Source organism: Pezoporus flaviventris, unplaced genomic scaffold, assembly GCF_033815535.1.
Source record: "Pezoporus flaviventris isolate CSIRO_AGI_PZ_B2104156 unplaced genomic scaffold, CSIRO_AGI_Pfla_v1 ptg000002l, whole genome shotgun sequence".
Lineage (NCBI taxonomy): Eukaryota > Metazoa > Chordata > Aves > Psittaciformes > Psittacidae > Pezoporus > Pezoporus flaviventris.
Window position 1 is genome coordinate 87,727,308 of NW_026892550.1, and position 13,349 is coordinate 87,740,656.

At 43.1% G+C, this 13,349-nt stretch overlaps 1 protein-coding gene across 3 annotated transcripts in view; it reads right to left on the minus strand.

The window, feature by feature from the left end:
- Positions 1-4,034: 4,034 nt before the first annotated feature.
- The window catches only part of ATP6V0A4 (ATPase H+ transporting V0 subunit a4), a 33,435-nt gene continuing 24,120 nt past the window's right edge, over positions 4,035-13,349 (minus strand). For 2 of the 3 annotated variants that reach the window (XM_061444962.1, XM_061444961.1), the window contains exons 16-21: positions 12,560-12,776; positions 10,878-10,985; positions 8,819-8,953; positions 7,734-7,851; positions 5,556-5,727; positions 4,035-4,462 (exon numbers count right to left, since the gene is read on the minus strand). In XM_061444962.1, the coding sequence (XP_061300946.1) occupies positions 4,369-4,462; positions 5,556-5,727; positions 7,734-7,851; positions 8,819-8,953; positions 10,878-10,985; positions 12,560-12,776 (844 nt within the window). In that variant the 3' untranslated portion in view covers positions 4,035-4,368. The remainder of the gene's footprint in view (positions 4,463-5,555; positions 5,728-7,733; positions 7,852-8,818; positions 8,954-10,877; positions 10,986-12,559; positions 12,777-13,349) is intronic. The other variant, XM_061444963.1, reaches the window with a different exon arrangement.

Genomic DNA, 13,349 nt, shown 5'->3' on the forward strand with positions numbered 1-13,349 from the left:
TTGCTGGGCACAGGCAAGTCCCTCTTCACCTGCCTCCACCCTGCAGGTGGGGTTTCCCAGTGCTGACCTGTGCTGGTCCCTTGGCATCTACAGGTCCTCCACAGGATCTGCCCACCACAGGTGACGGTGCTTGCCCATCCCTTCTCCTGGGGATGACCTCAGGGAGATGGAAGGAGGGCACTGGGGAGACATCCCTATTGCAACACCAGCTGCCAGGTTTTGGGAGCAGGTCCTGAAGCATCCATGTAAAGTGCCTTTGCCATCCCCTTCAAAGTCATGAGCAGCCACCAGCCCCTCTTAGGCCAGATAAAGTCAACTGAGGTGCCAGTACCATGAAAAAAATTAGACCTATTTATCTGCTTCATCCAAAATTTCTTGACCAAGTGCCAGACTGTAGGGAGCATGCATGGCTTAAACTGCCACAGTGATCCTGACCTTACCGTGCAGAAAATCTCAGTGCTCCAGGTTGTGTTGGCCCATGAATCTGAGCTATGATAGGTATTGTGCTACAGACTAGGAGCATCTATGCCAACCTTTACTACTCAAGAGTGTCGGTATTGCTGAAAGCTAGCAAAGACACTGGGATGTTTTTTCTCCCTCTTTCATAAGGGTTCCCAAATCCTTTTGTTTTGAAATACCTACATTGAGCTGGCGGCAATGCTGCAATAGTTTTATCAAAGCGTGCAGTTCCCATGCCAAATATCATGCTTCCAAGCATCTGGAAGACATTTTCTACCAGCCAACATATGCTATTTAACAGCCTTATTTTATATTTTCTTCTTAATAATATCTAATATCCAGCTACAACCATTATTGGCATCTGCTGAACTAAGATGCATGATCCAGACTGCCAGATACATACCGTTATGTTTTCATTGCAAAAACCGAGACAGCGTGCATGCAATCACAGGAGGGTGCAGATGTTTCAGCACTCCAGCTTCCCAGCACAGAATCATAGAATCATAGAATGGCTAGGGTTGGGAAGGACCTTAAGATCATCTTGTTCCAACCCCACTGCCATGGGCAGGGACACCTCATACTAGACCATATTGCCCAAGGCATGATGATTATGACCAAATATAATATTATAAACATAATATAATAAATATATTAATGACCAAAATACCATTGACATTCTCAGCTGGAGAGATGTGCTCTCAGGCCTAGGTGTCTGGGACTGAACAAAGAGATACTCTATTATATTTTTTTAACCACCTCATGATATTTTAGTTACCTGTTAGGAAAATGCAAAGACTGATCAGAGTAAAACATGAAAGGAAATATCTGCCTGTGTGAAAGCTCCAGGAGAAACAAAAGAATGAGGCTGAGAAGAAAGGTCTCCATGCTGGCCATAGACAGGATGAAGAGCTTTCATATGGGTAAACACTGAGGAAAGCACTATTTGCTGCAGGAGCTAGAGGCTGGGATCCAAGAAACAGTTGACTCCTGAAGTTTATGTGAGCTCAGTCCAAAAGCCAGTTCATCATCAACAGTCCAGAGGACCTACGAGACTGGACAGGAATCTGATACCTGGCTTTCCTGATCCTTCACATCACTAAAGTTGTCCTGGCAGGAGCGCTTGGCCACACACGGCAATGGCTCTCATGAGAAGGAATAAAAACTCCAGAAGAGAATGAGTGTGAATGACTGACACCAGTTTGATTGACTTTGTTACCCCTTTCCCTTCCTACATGGTCATTCACTGAGGCTTTTTATATAATTTCCTATAAAATAATATAACTCATGTCACCAGCTTTCAAAACCAAAACACATTCCTAGCAATGGGATGAGCTTTGGATCCAGAAGCACCCATTCCTTCCTAGGTACTGATCCCAAGTCCACACTGGAGGAGCACACTGAAGAGTTCCCAGTCAGGTAATTACACCTCCTCTAGCAATGGGTAAAGTTCAGATAAAGACATGTGGGTGTTGTACCAAGGTCTACTAGTCTGTAACAGTGGCCTCTGCTGGATCTGACCACATCTGGTGGCCACATTCACAGAGCCAGCTAGCAAACATGGTTCCATTCAGTTTAGTAGGTGTGCAGGGGAATGGGTTGCCAATGTTCTACTCCAAAATTCCCTCCATCTTCTGCAGCAAAACCTTTTAAAAACAAGTTGCTCTTTGGAACATTTGTGGGGTTTTAAAGAAGCCTTAAAAACAACTCAGATGAAAGCCAGGGCTCTCCTCAAAGTGTGTAAGAACAACCTGGCCTCCCAGCAGTATTTCATCTGAATGCTCCCTGATGATAAGTGGACTTGGTCCTCTTGTGGAGTGGGGAAGTGCCATCTTCATATCATGAATGCTCAAGTGAGCCACAGGCTCTGCTGCATAACCCAGTTGCACACAGAAAGGGAGAACAGAATACAGAATTAAGCTGAATGTTTGAATCACTGCTCGGTGCAGTAAACAACAGAGCATCTTGTCACCTGCACTATTCACAGGATAACTTTGTTTTTCCTGCTTAAAATGTACACCTCAGACAAAAAGCAAAACACCAAGAAGCTCCAAAAGGAACAGATATTCTGTTTCAGGTAAACACCTTCTCAGTTTCATTGTAATCAGATGGCTGGGTGCAATGAAGATAAAATATGTATTTGCGCAGAAAATCCGTCCACTGTTTCATAAAGCAAACTGTTTTCTCTGTGTTTAGTAATGCATCAGACTAGTTTGACCTTTCTTGCTTCATGACAGCTTTTCTTCTGAATAGGAATAAACAGAACAGGCTGGAAGAAAGAAACAAATCTCATGTGCATACACTGAGCCACTGTGAAACCAGCTGCATTCACGTTCATGTGGTTTTTGTTAGTGTAGGTTATCCATGCCCCAAGAACCGGTGACATGAGGCCATGCATGGGTCATAGGTACACTCCTGTGCCCACTTCTCAGCTCCACTGCTGCTTCAAACCCAAGCTGTTGTTAGAAAGGAAAAAGGCTCATGGGTCTGTTGGTAACCAGTGCCCGATACCAGTATGGCTTCTTGAGACCACAAAGGAAAAAGTAGAACAACTGCCTTGCCTGGGGCAATGTAACAGGAAGGTAGCTCTCAAGCCTGACTTCTGCAGACAAGCATGACCCTTGATGACTGCTGCACTGTGTGTCCTGCTGGCAACACCTCCAGGTGGGTTTCTTTGGTGGAGATGGATATCAGGGCTGTGAGGTTTAAAAATAAAGCTTGTCTGGTCACACCCCATGGCAGGGAGCACTGTCACCTCCCAAATCCATTGGTATGCTGTGTTGGAATTCTGTATCTTCTGTGGTTAATAAAAAATAGTGTTATAATGGAAGAGGTTGCTCAGAGAAGCTGTGGCTGCCCCATCCCTGGCAGCATTCAAGGCCAGGTTGGATGGGGCTGTGAGCAACCTGGTCTAGTGGAAGGTGTCCCTTGCTATGGCAGCGGGGTGGAGTCAGATGATTTTAAAGTCCCTTCCAACCCAAACCATTGTATGATTCCATGATTAACACTATTCAGTTTTAAAGATTAGTAATTCATGAATATTTAGGAAGTTCACAGTACATCAACACTTCAAATTATTCTCAACTGTTTTGATTCCTCTCTTCTTTCTGTTCATTAGGTATTAGCATTTCTATGGTCTGCTTTAACATTCCCAACTTGAAAAATAGAGCACATGGGGAGCTATCTTAAGTCTCCAGTGAGAAACAAGTCAATAGAGATAAATAAATCGGCTGCCAATGTGGAAACTGGCACTCTCTTTTGTTTACACATCTCAAAACTAACACTTTTGTTAAGTGATAACGTGTGCAAACTTCTATAATCCAGTGCTGTCAAGCCCTGGAGCAAATCACATAAAAAGAGGGTTGTTGTACTAAAGCACAGAGAAAATTGCAAGCCTGCAATATGATCTGTCTTCGAGCTGGTTTGCGCTGTGTGCTAAATGAAAGGCTGCAATCTTATAAGGGACTTAATTATGTCATATGATCAACCACAGCTTGAAGCAACAGCCAAAACATATTTTCCTCTGAAAGAAATATGCTACAAAGGCAAGGCAGCAAATGGAGCAAAACACACGCAAGTTGATTATTAATAACCAATTTAATTCAAAAGCTGCGTCTCCTTTTTCCAACCAAGCAGTAGGCAGCTGATCTGATCAAATGCTGAGGACCAGGTACTTCGCAAAGACAGCAGTGGAGATACTTAGCCAAGGGCTCAGCCATCCTGGCTGAGGTAGTTCACCTCTCAGCTGCTACAGCAGTATATGTAAATGTAGCTAGGACATTTTCATCTACAGCTGGTCTTCTTTCAAGGGCCACATACCATTCTGTTTCATCCCATATACTGTATCCCCTGGGTGAGCTACCACAAGAAAATAGAGCCTGGTCTGAGACGCAAAGCAGCAATGCACTGGATTCACTCTTCTGTGGTGCCACTGATGATGTACTTGAAGGAGAATGGAGAAAATTTGTACCCGGCTCCCACGTAGAACTTGTTCTGGAACTCCACCCTGGGGAAAAGCAGAGCAGGATGTCAGTGTGGTCCATAGGCAATGACCTACCTTCAGCTGAGAGGCTGCAATGTGATACCCATGGGAAAAGGGAGATCACGAGAGACAGTGATCTCCGAGCCAGGAACATAGGCTCCTCTGGAGCCAGCAATGAGACTTAGGTAGCCCAGGGAGCAACCCAGCATGCATCAACTTTGACTCTTCATCACTCAGCCTGAAAATGTTCTTTGTGAGGCCAGTCTTCTGGACCTTGCCTGCCCTCTGAACTGCTTTTATCAGCTCTGAGAACTGGAATCACTGCCTGCTGGTTGTACACACTGGTAGGAGACAGACATCTCCCCCTGCACAGTGACAAACAACTGCAACACAATTCACAGTGTTTGTGGTTTGTGATGGGATGTTATGTGGTGAAAAAGGCCATAGCTTGGGTGTTCAGGCATGATGCCAAGTTATGGTGCTGATGAAGAGTGACTTGTTACATTGGTCTTGCTTTGCATACTAGTCTGATGGTGTGCCACACTGCTGTCCTTCTCTGGACTGACATCTAGTTAAGGCAGACACAAACTAACTTGAAACTGGTTTGCCACAAAGCCAAAACAGGCTGGAGCTCAACCTGGGCTAATGGCACAAGTGCTGACCCAGGTTTACAGCTGGTTTTGCAGCCCCATCTGATCTCTTGCTGCCATAGGTAGTCCCCAGCTGTCTTGTTTGATAGTAACCCTTGGTGGAATACACAGCCAGTGGTGCAGCTGTGGTACTTTCAGACCTTATCAGGCAGGTCAAGGTGTCCTCAGTGTCTCTGCATGTTTACCAGGGCAGAAATGCAGGTTGTCATTTACCACATGTGCCCATAGCCACCACAGGCTCAGGAGGACAGGCAGGCTGCTCTAGGGAGCAGCTCAGAAATGAAGCAGGGACTTTGGATCTCCCTTTGGAGAATTCTCCCTTGCTTCATTTGCCAAAGGGGACTGATGTCCTAATGCTCAGATACACACAGCACGTCTAACACTGGCCAGTATGGCCACCTGTCTCCACAGCCTGGTCCCTCCTAAAGACTGCTCCAAGAAAAGCTCTAGAAGACCTCACCACCTACCAGTGCAGACGCAAGGCATGCAGAAAGGCTGAGAGCCCCTCCATGATCAGCAGGATGGCTACCGTCAGCACTGCAAATGCCGCAAAGGTGATAAAGATGATGATAATGCCAGCCCAGCTGCTGCTGCTTAACCCGCTGTGCATCACCATGGTCCAAAGGACCTCTGACAGTTCTGTAAAAGGAAGTAAAGGGAAAACAGTGCTGAGCAACAGCTGTGGACACAGCATACAATCTGGAAGCTCACCCATGTTTCCCAGTTAGATGAGCTGGCCTAGGATAAAATGTACATGACAGTAACCATGTATGGCCGCCCTGCCTCTCCATGATTACTGGGGAAGTAAAGTGGATGCAGATTGTTTTCCATTGTTCATCTTCACTGTGTTGGAAGCTGATGGTGCTGTTTTGGCTTGGCTTTGCAGCACAAGTTTATGCAAGCACACTACCAAGACTGCTATTGCCCTGGCATGATACAGTCACCAGTTTCATTTACACCTCTTTAACATGGCAAATAGATAGCAGTATGTGGAATCTTCTAAGACTGCATGCTGCTAAATCCCAGTGACCAATTGATACAGTCAATACACGTGTAGATTAGGTTACAAACTGTACTGATTGATGCTAGCTAAATCCCACAGGAAACACTTAATTCCCATTTGTTCTCCAAGCCACCTCTCTTAGGTGCCATGGAGAAGCTGTGGTGGAAAACAAAAGGTAACTGGTTGATCACACACAAGGTAAGGCATATTAGTGTTTAGATTGCTTGCATGCAAAAATCTTAAAGATTTTTTTTTTCCTGCGCAGATTTATATCAACCTGTATATATGTGTGTCTATATATATATATAGACACACATATATAAAATATATATACATATATGTGTATATACATATACATACACTGGTATATCTGATGTGTCCTGTCAGCTCAATAACATATTCCTAACTTAGCCACCCCAGTCACTCAGGATAGATTCATGGCTGAGCATTCCTCCTCTCGTGATGCAAAGCAAGGACTTAGCTCAGCTCTTCTCTATCCAGATGCTCCAGCCACCAGTTCAGCCTTCCATTTTGCCAGTCATTGGTCCTTAAGCCACATTCAGATTCAACGACCTGTTACTTTAGGTGACAACAGATGCAAAGGATCCCTTGCAACCTCTGCCCTCAGGAAAAAAACTGTCTATGCCAGTTTATAAGGCTGGAAAGAACGTGGTGGTTTTCCAGGCTGAATTCTGACATAACACATAGGACTGCCCTTAGCTAATCCTCTTAGTTGGTTTATTTTATTTTACTTAGACACCTGTTGTCCATGTAAAGCTAATGTGGATCAGCTTCTACTTGACTTCTACTAAGCTTATTTCTGTGCCTGGAATTATAGTTCATCCCTGTCAATCTGTGATATGCCCCTTGTGTTTTTTTGTTTAGCATGTGCCCAGTTCTTTAGGGCAGGCATAATTCCTACCCAGAGGCAGTACAGCAGTATTAACAAAAAACATTACAGAAAAATTAGGGTCATTGAAAATCCAAAGTTCCAGCCTGAGGCAATATCTAGTATTTGAACATGATTTGTTTTTATCCTAAATCAAGACAAAACACATTGAAATACTGTACATTTCTTATGGATTGTGACGTTCTAGTAAATGCTGCTGGGAAAAATCCCAGTGAAAATGAAAAATTCCAGGAGCTCCAGAAGCAAAATTTTTCTGATTTGCTGAACCCACTCCAAGTAACTATTTCAAGTCATTTTGACATCCATCTGCATACCCTAAGCCTACAGCAAGTGCCTCTAGGGCAAAGAAGATATGGTTCCCATACTTCATTTATCTCTATGGACAGGACTACTCATTTGGACTGCACCTCCCTAACCCTAACCATGCCACACACCATAAGGACTATTCCAGAAGGGTGGTTACAGAACAGTGTGGGAAAGGGGCCCCAGCTAGTAAACACAGTCAGGAACTGCCTGAAACATAGCTACCAGGGATCACCACTGAAAACTAGAGATGGCCACCACAAAACTCTTGGATTGATCTGACCTAAAGCAAAACATTTTGACACACAAACGTCCACAAGGAGAACTTTGATTTCATGGAGAAATTTGTGGCAATAATCAAACACCGGCAGAAGCACTGATCAAGATGGAGTTGCTGCTGAGGTAACCAGCAGGTAGTCAATCACTCACGTGCATGGGCTAAGCTCAGTGCCCAGAGCCGCAAGTAGGATGCTGTGTTGGAGATGCAGCCAAGGCAGTATTCAATGGTATGGATAGCCTGGTGGACAAAGATGTCTCCAAAATTGAACTGAAACAACATAAAACCAAACACTTTTTATTAGTTCTTAATTCAAAGTTTCCTGGTTAGCAGAGCAACACTACACCAAAAGATCTTCATACTCCTCCCTTTTCCTTTCTATGACCTGAGAGGCACAATGATATTTCCCAGGTAAAGAGACTGCTCTGAAAAGTGTCAGTTCTGTATGATCTTCCCATACACTATCCCCAAATACAATTCCAGTGAAAAGCAAATGTTCAGGAAATAGCTCATATTTCAATCTTGCAACTTCAGATCTTTAGATGTCAATCCAACTGCTACCAGTCTTTGTGATTTGTTACAGAGACAGAAATTCTTATATGTAATAAGAGTGTTCAGATTGTCTACCTATTAGTATACCTGTTTGGGGAGATACCACCAAGTAAGCATATCTTCTAAGACTGTGAAGATTCCTCGTGACTGGGAACAGCCAGCCATATTCACACTTGATATTGTCGGTACTCCCTCCTGCTACAGACACTTTAGTCAATTTTTTAACTGTGTTGCTGCATACTGCAGAAGCCCTTGACAATATCTGCCAAAGGAAAACTTTTCTCCCTAGCCAACACTGCAGGCTGCCAACTTTAAAATGCTCCTTTGCAATTTAAAGGAAGGAAAGCACACTGACTCTTGGGGAAGGCTTGACCTTCTCTGGGTGCAATATGGAAGTGAAAGAATTGCCCCTAGTGAAACAAAGCTTGAGGTTTGTAAGAATGCCTGTCCTCACCAAGAAGCTTGAGGTTTGTAAGAATGCCTGACCTTGCATTCCTAAAGGAAAAATCAGAGGAATTCATTCTATGAAAATTCAAAGCTTACTCTGTTTGGAAACACAAACTGTTACAACAAGTGTATTGGTATCTTGTTAAAAAGAAGGGCTGGCAACTCTGCAAAAGCCTTCTGCTTGACTTTGTGTCTTCTACTATTGTGTCTGAATAATTTGCTGCCCACGTTTTCTTACCTCTTCATCACCATCTTCATGTCCTCCATGGCCACCACTGTGTTCTTCGTAGGAAGCTTTCTTGGAATGATTAGTCTCTGGGACATCTATCTCATTTTCACCTCCAGGGTTTCCTGAGACAGCTTGAGACTGAATCTTTCAGAAACAAAATGTAACATGTCTTTTGTGTCATGCTACAGGTTGATATCAAAATGAAGCAGACCATGGGACAGAACTCCATCGATAGCCCCATGGTGGGCAACATATAAAGAACTGAATCATGAGCATGAGAAAAATTTTAACAGCAGTCAGTTGTCATGGACCACAGACACTGAGTGCTCCTGCTGAATGGCTAATGATACTGAGATATTTTCCATCCTAGAGCATTTTCAGTGATTCCAACTAACTTGAAGCTAGTTACTACTTTCACAATGCACCTTTTATATCCACCATTAGAAGATTTGTCACTTTAGTCAAATGAGAAAACTGAGGCACATTAAAACTGATGATCTCAATTAGATGGGTGCAAATCAAAGGAATTAGCATCAAGTGAAAGAGAAATGGAGCCTGAAAGGATCAGGTGACTTTCTGAAGGTCACACAGCTCCTGGGATACAGGCAGAAATGCAGTTCAGATCTCTTGATTCATTTTAAATTGACAAAAATCTCATGACAACCCATCTTCTCTCCATAATGATTCTTTGCAGAGCTTTTCTAGAGGCCTGAACAACCTTATCTGAGCTTCTCTTCAGAAATGACAGCACAGCATAAGAATAGCCCTACTGTAACAGTCCTATTATGCAGCATAACGAAGTATGGACCTCACAGCTTCTATCAGGTTCCGTCCTGTCACTCTTTATATCTTCCAGCAGGCTTCACGGACAAGGTCTCATGATAACATATTGTTTCCTATTGCAGCAGTAATCATTGTCACACCAACTTTATCTTTGCTTTACCTGAATGTCAGCATAGAGAACAGACTTTGTTGCAAACATACAAATCTGGGTAAATGTAAGATGTGATCAGACAGCTAACATGAAAATTGGGAACAGAAATACAGGGGTATAATAGGAGGTGGAGAAAAGCCGTCAGATGTTGCTAACACAAAAGCAGGCAATGGAGTCAGCCATGTCAAGCTTTCATCCAAATCCCAGAAGAATGACAAAATAAGAAATTACAGCTCAGAGGCAGGGTTGCAAAGGTCTCCCAGGGACCTGGCTTTCTGTTATAGGTCAGAAGTGACTGGGCTGGAAAAGGTCAGGCAGTACAACCAGACTTTCTTTCTTCAAATGGAAACATCTGTGCCCTATAAAAGGTACTCCAGGCACTAACTCCAACTATAAAGAGAAGTAAATCCTGACAGACAAGTAAAGTCCTGTTAGCGTAATAAAGGAGAGAATTAATGAGCAACTGGGAAATTGCTGCTGCCGCAGTCAGGTGCTGAAGAGCTGGGCAAACCACAGAGCCCATGGGAAGGAGGGCTCTGTTTATGTGAAGGCAATCACATAGGGAAGAAAGCACCACTAGAAAGCACACCACAGCTTGTGAATAAAGCCTCTTCTCCAAGCAGCACTGATCTCTCCAAGGCCAGGAGTATCGCAGATGCCCTGCTCCTACAGAGCAGCCAACCAGTGGTTAGTGGACTCACAACCTAGGTGTTTGCCCTATCTTGGCTTTATCAGCATTCCAGTCTTTCTAAACCTTCTCTGGGTTTGGATATGATACTTGAAAGAATTCTGTGTCAGCTTAACTCCTCTCTCAACAAACAGAGTATGGTCTTGTGAGCAAAGCTTCTGCTTCCCTTTTAGATGGTTCAGCCAAATATGCATACATATGCTTTTTGCACATGTGCTGTAAACCACAGTCTGAAATCACCAGTGAAACTCTGATATGGTCTAGGGTGAGGCATCCCTCTCCGTGGCAGGGAGGTTGGAACTAGATGATGTTAAGGTCCTTTCCAACCCTGACTATTCTATGATTCTATGATATGATTCTACATCAGAGAAAAGCAAAATGAGACCTGTCTCCCCAGCTTTGCCTTTGGTGTACTGAATCCCTCTTGCCTGATCCACATCCCTTACCATGCGCTGTGCTTTCTGGTGGTTGGCTCGGAGGATGAAAGGTTTAATTAGGAGCATCCAGGGAACAGCAATCAGAGCAAATATGACCAAGAAGCTCTGCACTTCTTTCTGAAAGAAAAAACAATAAGGAGAGCAAAAAGTTGCTTTACTTCCTTTAACCAACAACATTTACAACTAGAAACCTGCTTGTATAAAATGGCATTTTTTTTTATACAACAGATAGATATACTCCCTGTATCGGTTGAGCCTCTTCTGGTTGTAAGGGTATGAAAATGAATGTATACCATGTAAGGCTCCAGAAAGCACTGCCAGCTAGAGGTTACAGGAGACTCAGAAATGAAATGTTTTCATGTTGGAAAGGGTTAATTTGCCAAAACCCAATGTTTCTGACTTGAACCTGGCTGTCCAGTGTCCCAAGTGAATGTCCTAACTGCTGGGTGAGCCAGTGAGTCTGCCTTGCTTTGATCAACTTAGAAATGCTGCAGTAAGAGCCAGGACATTCAAGTCTTTCCTTGGAAAGCAGGGAAACCAGGATATGTTCTGTGTTTGCAATTCCAGAAGGAATTGAATCTTCATAGCTTAGGTCTGATAACACATTACCCTCATAATGTAAGGTGTTCTTGTTGTAGTGTGCTATCCCTCTCACTGTCCTAACACAAATATACTTTAAGAGGGTACAAAAAAACCCCAAACAACAAAACCAAACCAAACCCATCCCAAACTACAACCTTTGTATTATTTTAATGCTGTCTCAGATCTCTGATGACCTTAAGGTTGGTCTCATACAATCTTTGCATTCAGACTACCCAGGTGGATGGCACAGACAGTTACTGGTGGGGCAGTGGGATAGGAATATGAGAAAAAAAGTACTGTCTTGGAAAAGCTTTGGGTTGTGGCAAAGCAAAGTGTTATCTAAAGACTTTTTGATGGCTGGGAAAACTGTTTTCCTAAACTCTCCTGTGGCCTTTATGCAGTTACTTGGGACTGATCGGGGCTCTCTACTGACTCACCAGAAGCCCTAAAACTGAACTCATGTTGAAAAGCCAGTGTGAAACTGTATAGATGTAAATGCATGCATCTGGCTGGAGGTAGCATTTGGTTGCAGATTCTTCACTGATGCTGCTGATGTAAAATCAAGCAAGAAAAAAAAAATCCATGATCTGAGCAAATAAATAGAGATGACTTTAAAAGTTTTCTCTTAGGGGAGATTCCTTTTTCTGAAGTGAACTCCCCAGAGGAGGTATTTCTGATGAAAAGTTGCCAGAAAACCCTTTAGCTACTTCTCTTTTTCAGGTGCAAATATAAGTTTTCAAGTTTTCCAAAGAAGAAGCAGGAAATAATGAAGTTAAGGAAAAGTGTGCCCAGACTTCAGGACAGCACATCTGCTGTACCCAGCTTTGCATATCTAAACACCCTACTTTCCTTTTTTTCCCCCAAACCATCTTAAATTGCATCATCATTCTTGTAAGGGTGACACAAAGAATGAGGTTTCCTCTGCATCACTGATTGATAGTTTCACTGTCCTACCTGTCTACAAGGCCAACACAAACACCACAGGAATAAACTTCTCTCACATGACTGGTAGTTGTGACTGAACTTCTGAGCCTGTTCCCCATCTCTATGCCCACTCTCCACACCACCCACTGCAAACCCAAAACCAGCTACAGTGGATTGATCCGTACCTGATGTAGATACAAGGGAGCATTTGAAGTGTCACTGTAGTTGAACAGAAACATATTGATGAAGTGGATGAGGATGCTTGGTGCGCTCTGGGATGAGTGGACATCAAAATGACACCATTTGAAAATAATCATGAAGACTAGGTACCCAAAAAGAGAGACAATAAAAATCATCTCTGGAATGAACTGAAGGATAATGTTTATGTATTTCTTGAAGTAGCTGGAAAGAATCAAGAAAGATAACTGCAATTAATACAGTAGGTATTAATTAATACAAGGTTGCACTCAAGTATGGCAGTACAGTACACTACCTAGTCCTTGGAAAATAACGTAAGAAACATCCAACTATCCCTAGCTAAGAAAGAAGTCTGTAATTGCAGTCTTTATCAATGAAAACCATTACTTAAATACAAAAGCTTTGTCATACTGATTCCCTTCTAGGTTTTTGTACTTTACCCATCAGTACCTCAGCACCTCAAAATATGACTACATTGAAATAAAAGCTAATTTAAAAACACATGGCTAATACACAAAGTTAAGCATTATACACTGAGGAAGTCAGAACGAGGTGCAGAATCAATTCTGCATGGGCATTCCTTCTCTCTGTCATCTGCAAACACTTTCCATTCTTCAAGGTCACTACATACCTTCCCACTTTGGAGTCTCTCAAGACAGTAGTGTCAGCTCCTCCACTCTATCACCATTTCTTTTTTGTTGTTGCAAAATACAGAGGCAGAGATACAGACATGCACACCCAGAGATCCTGACCAGAGGCTCACTAAGCCAGGTGAAA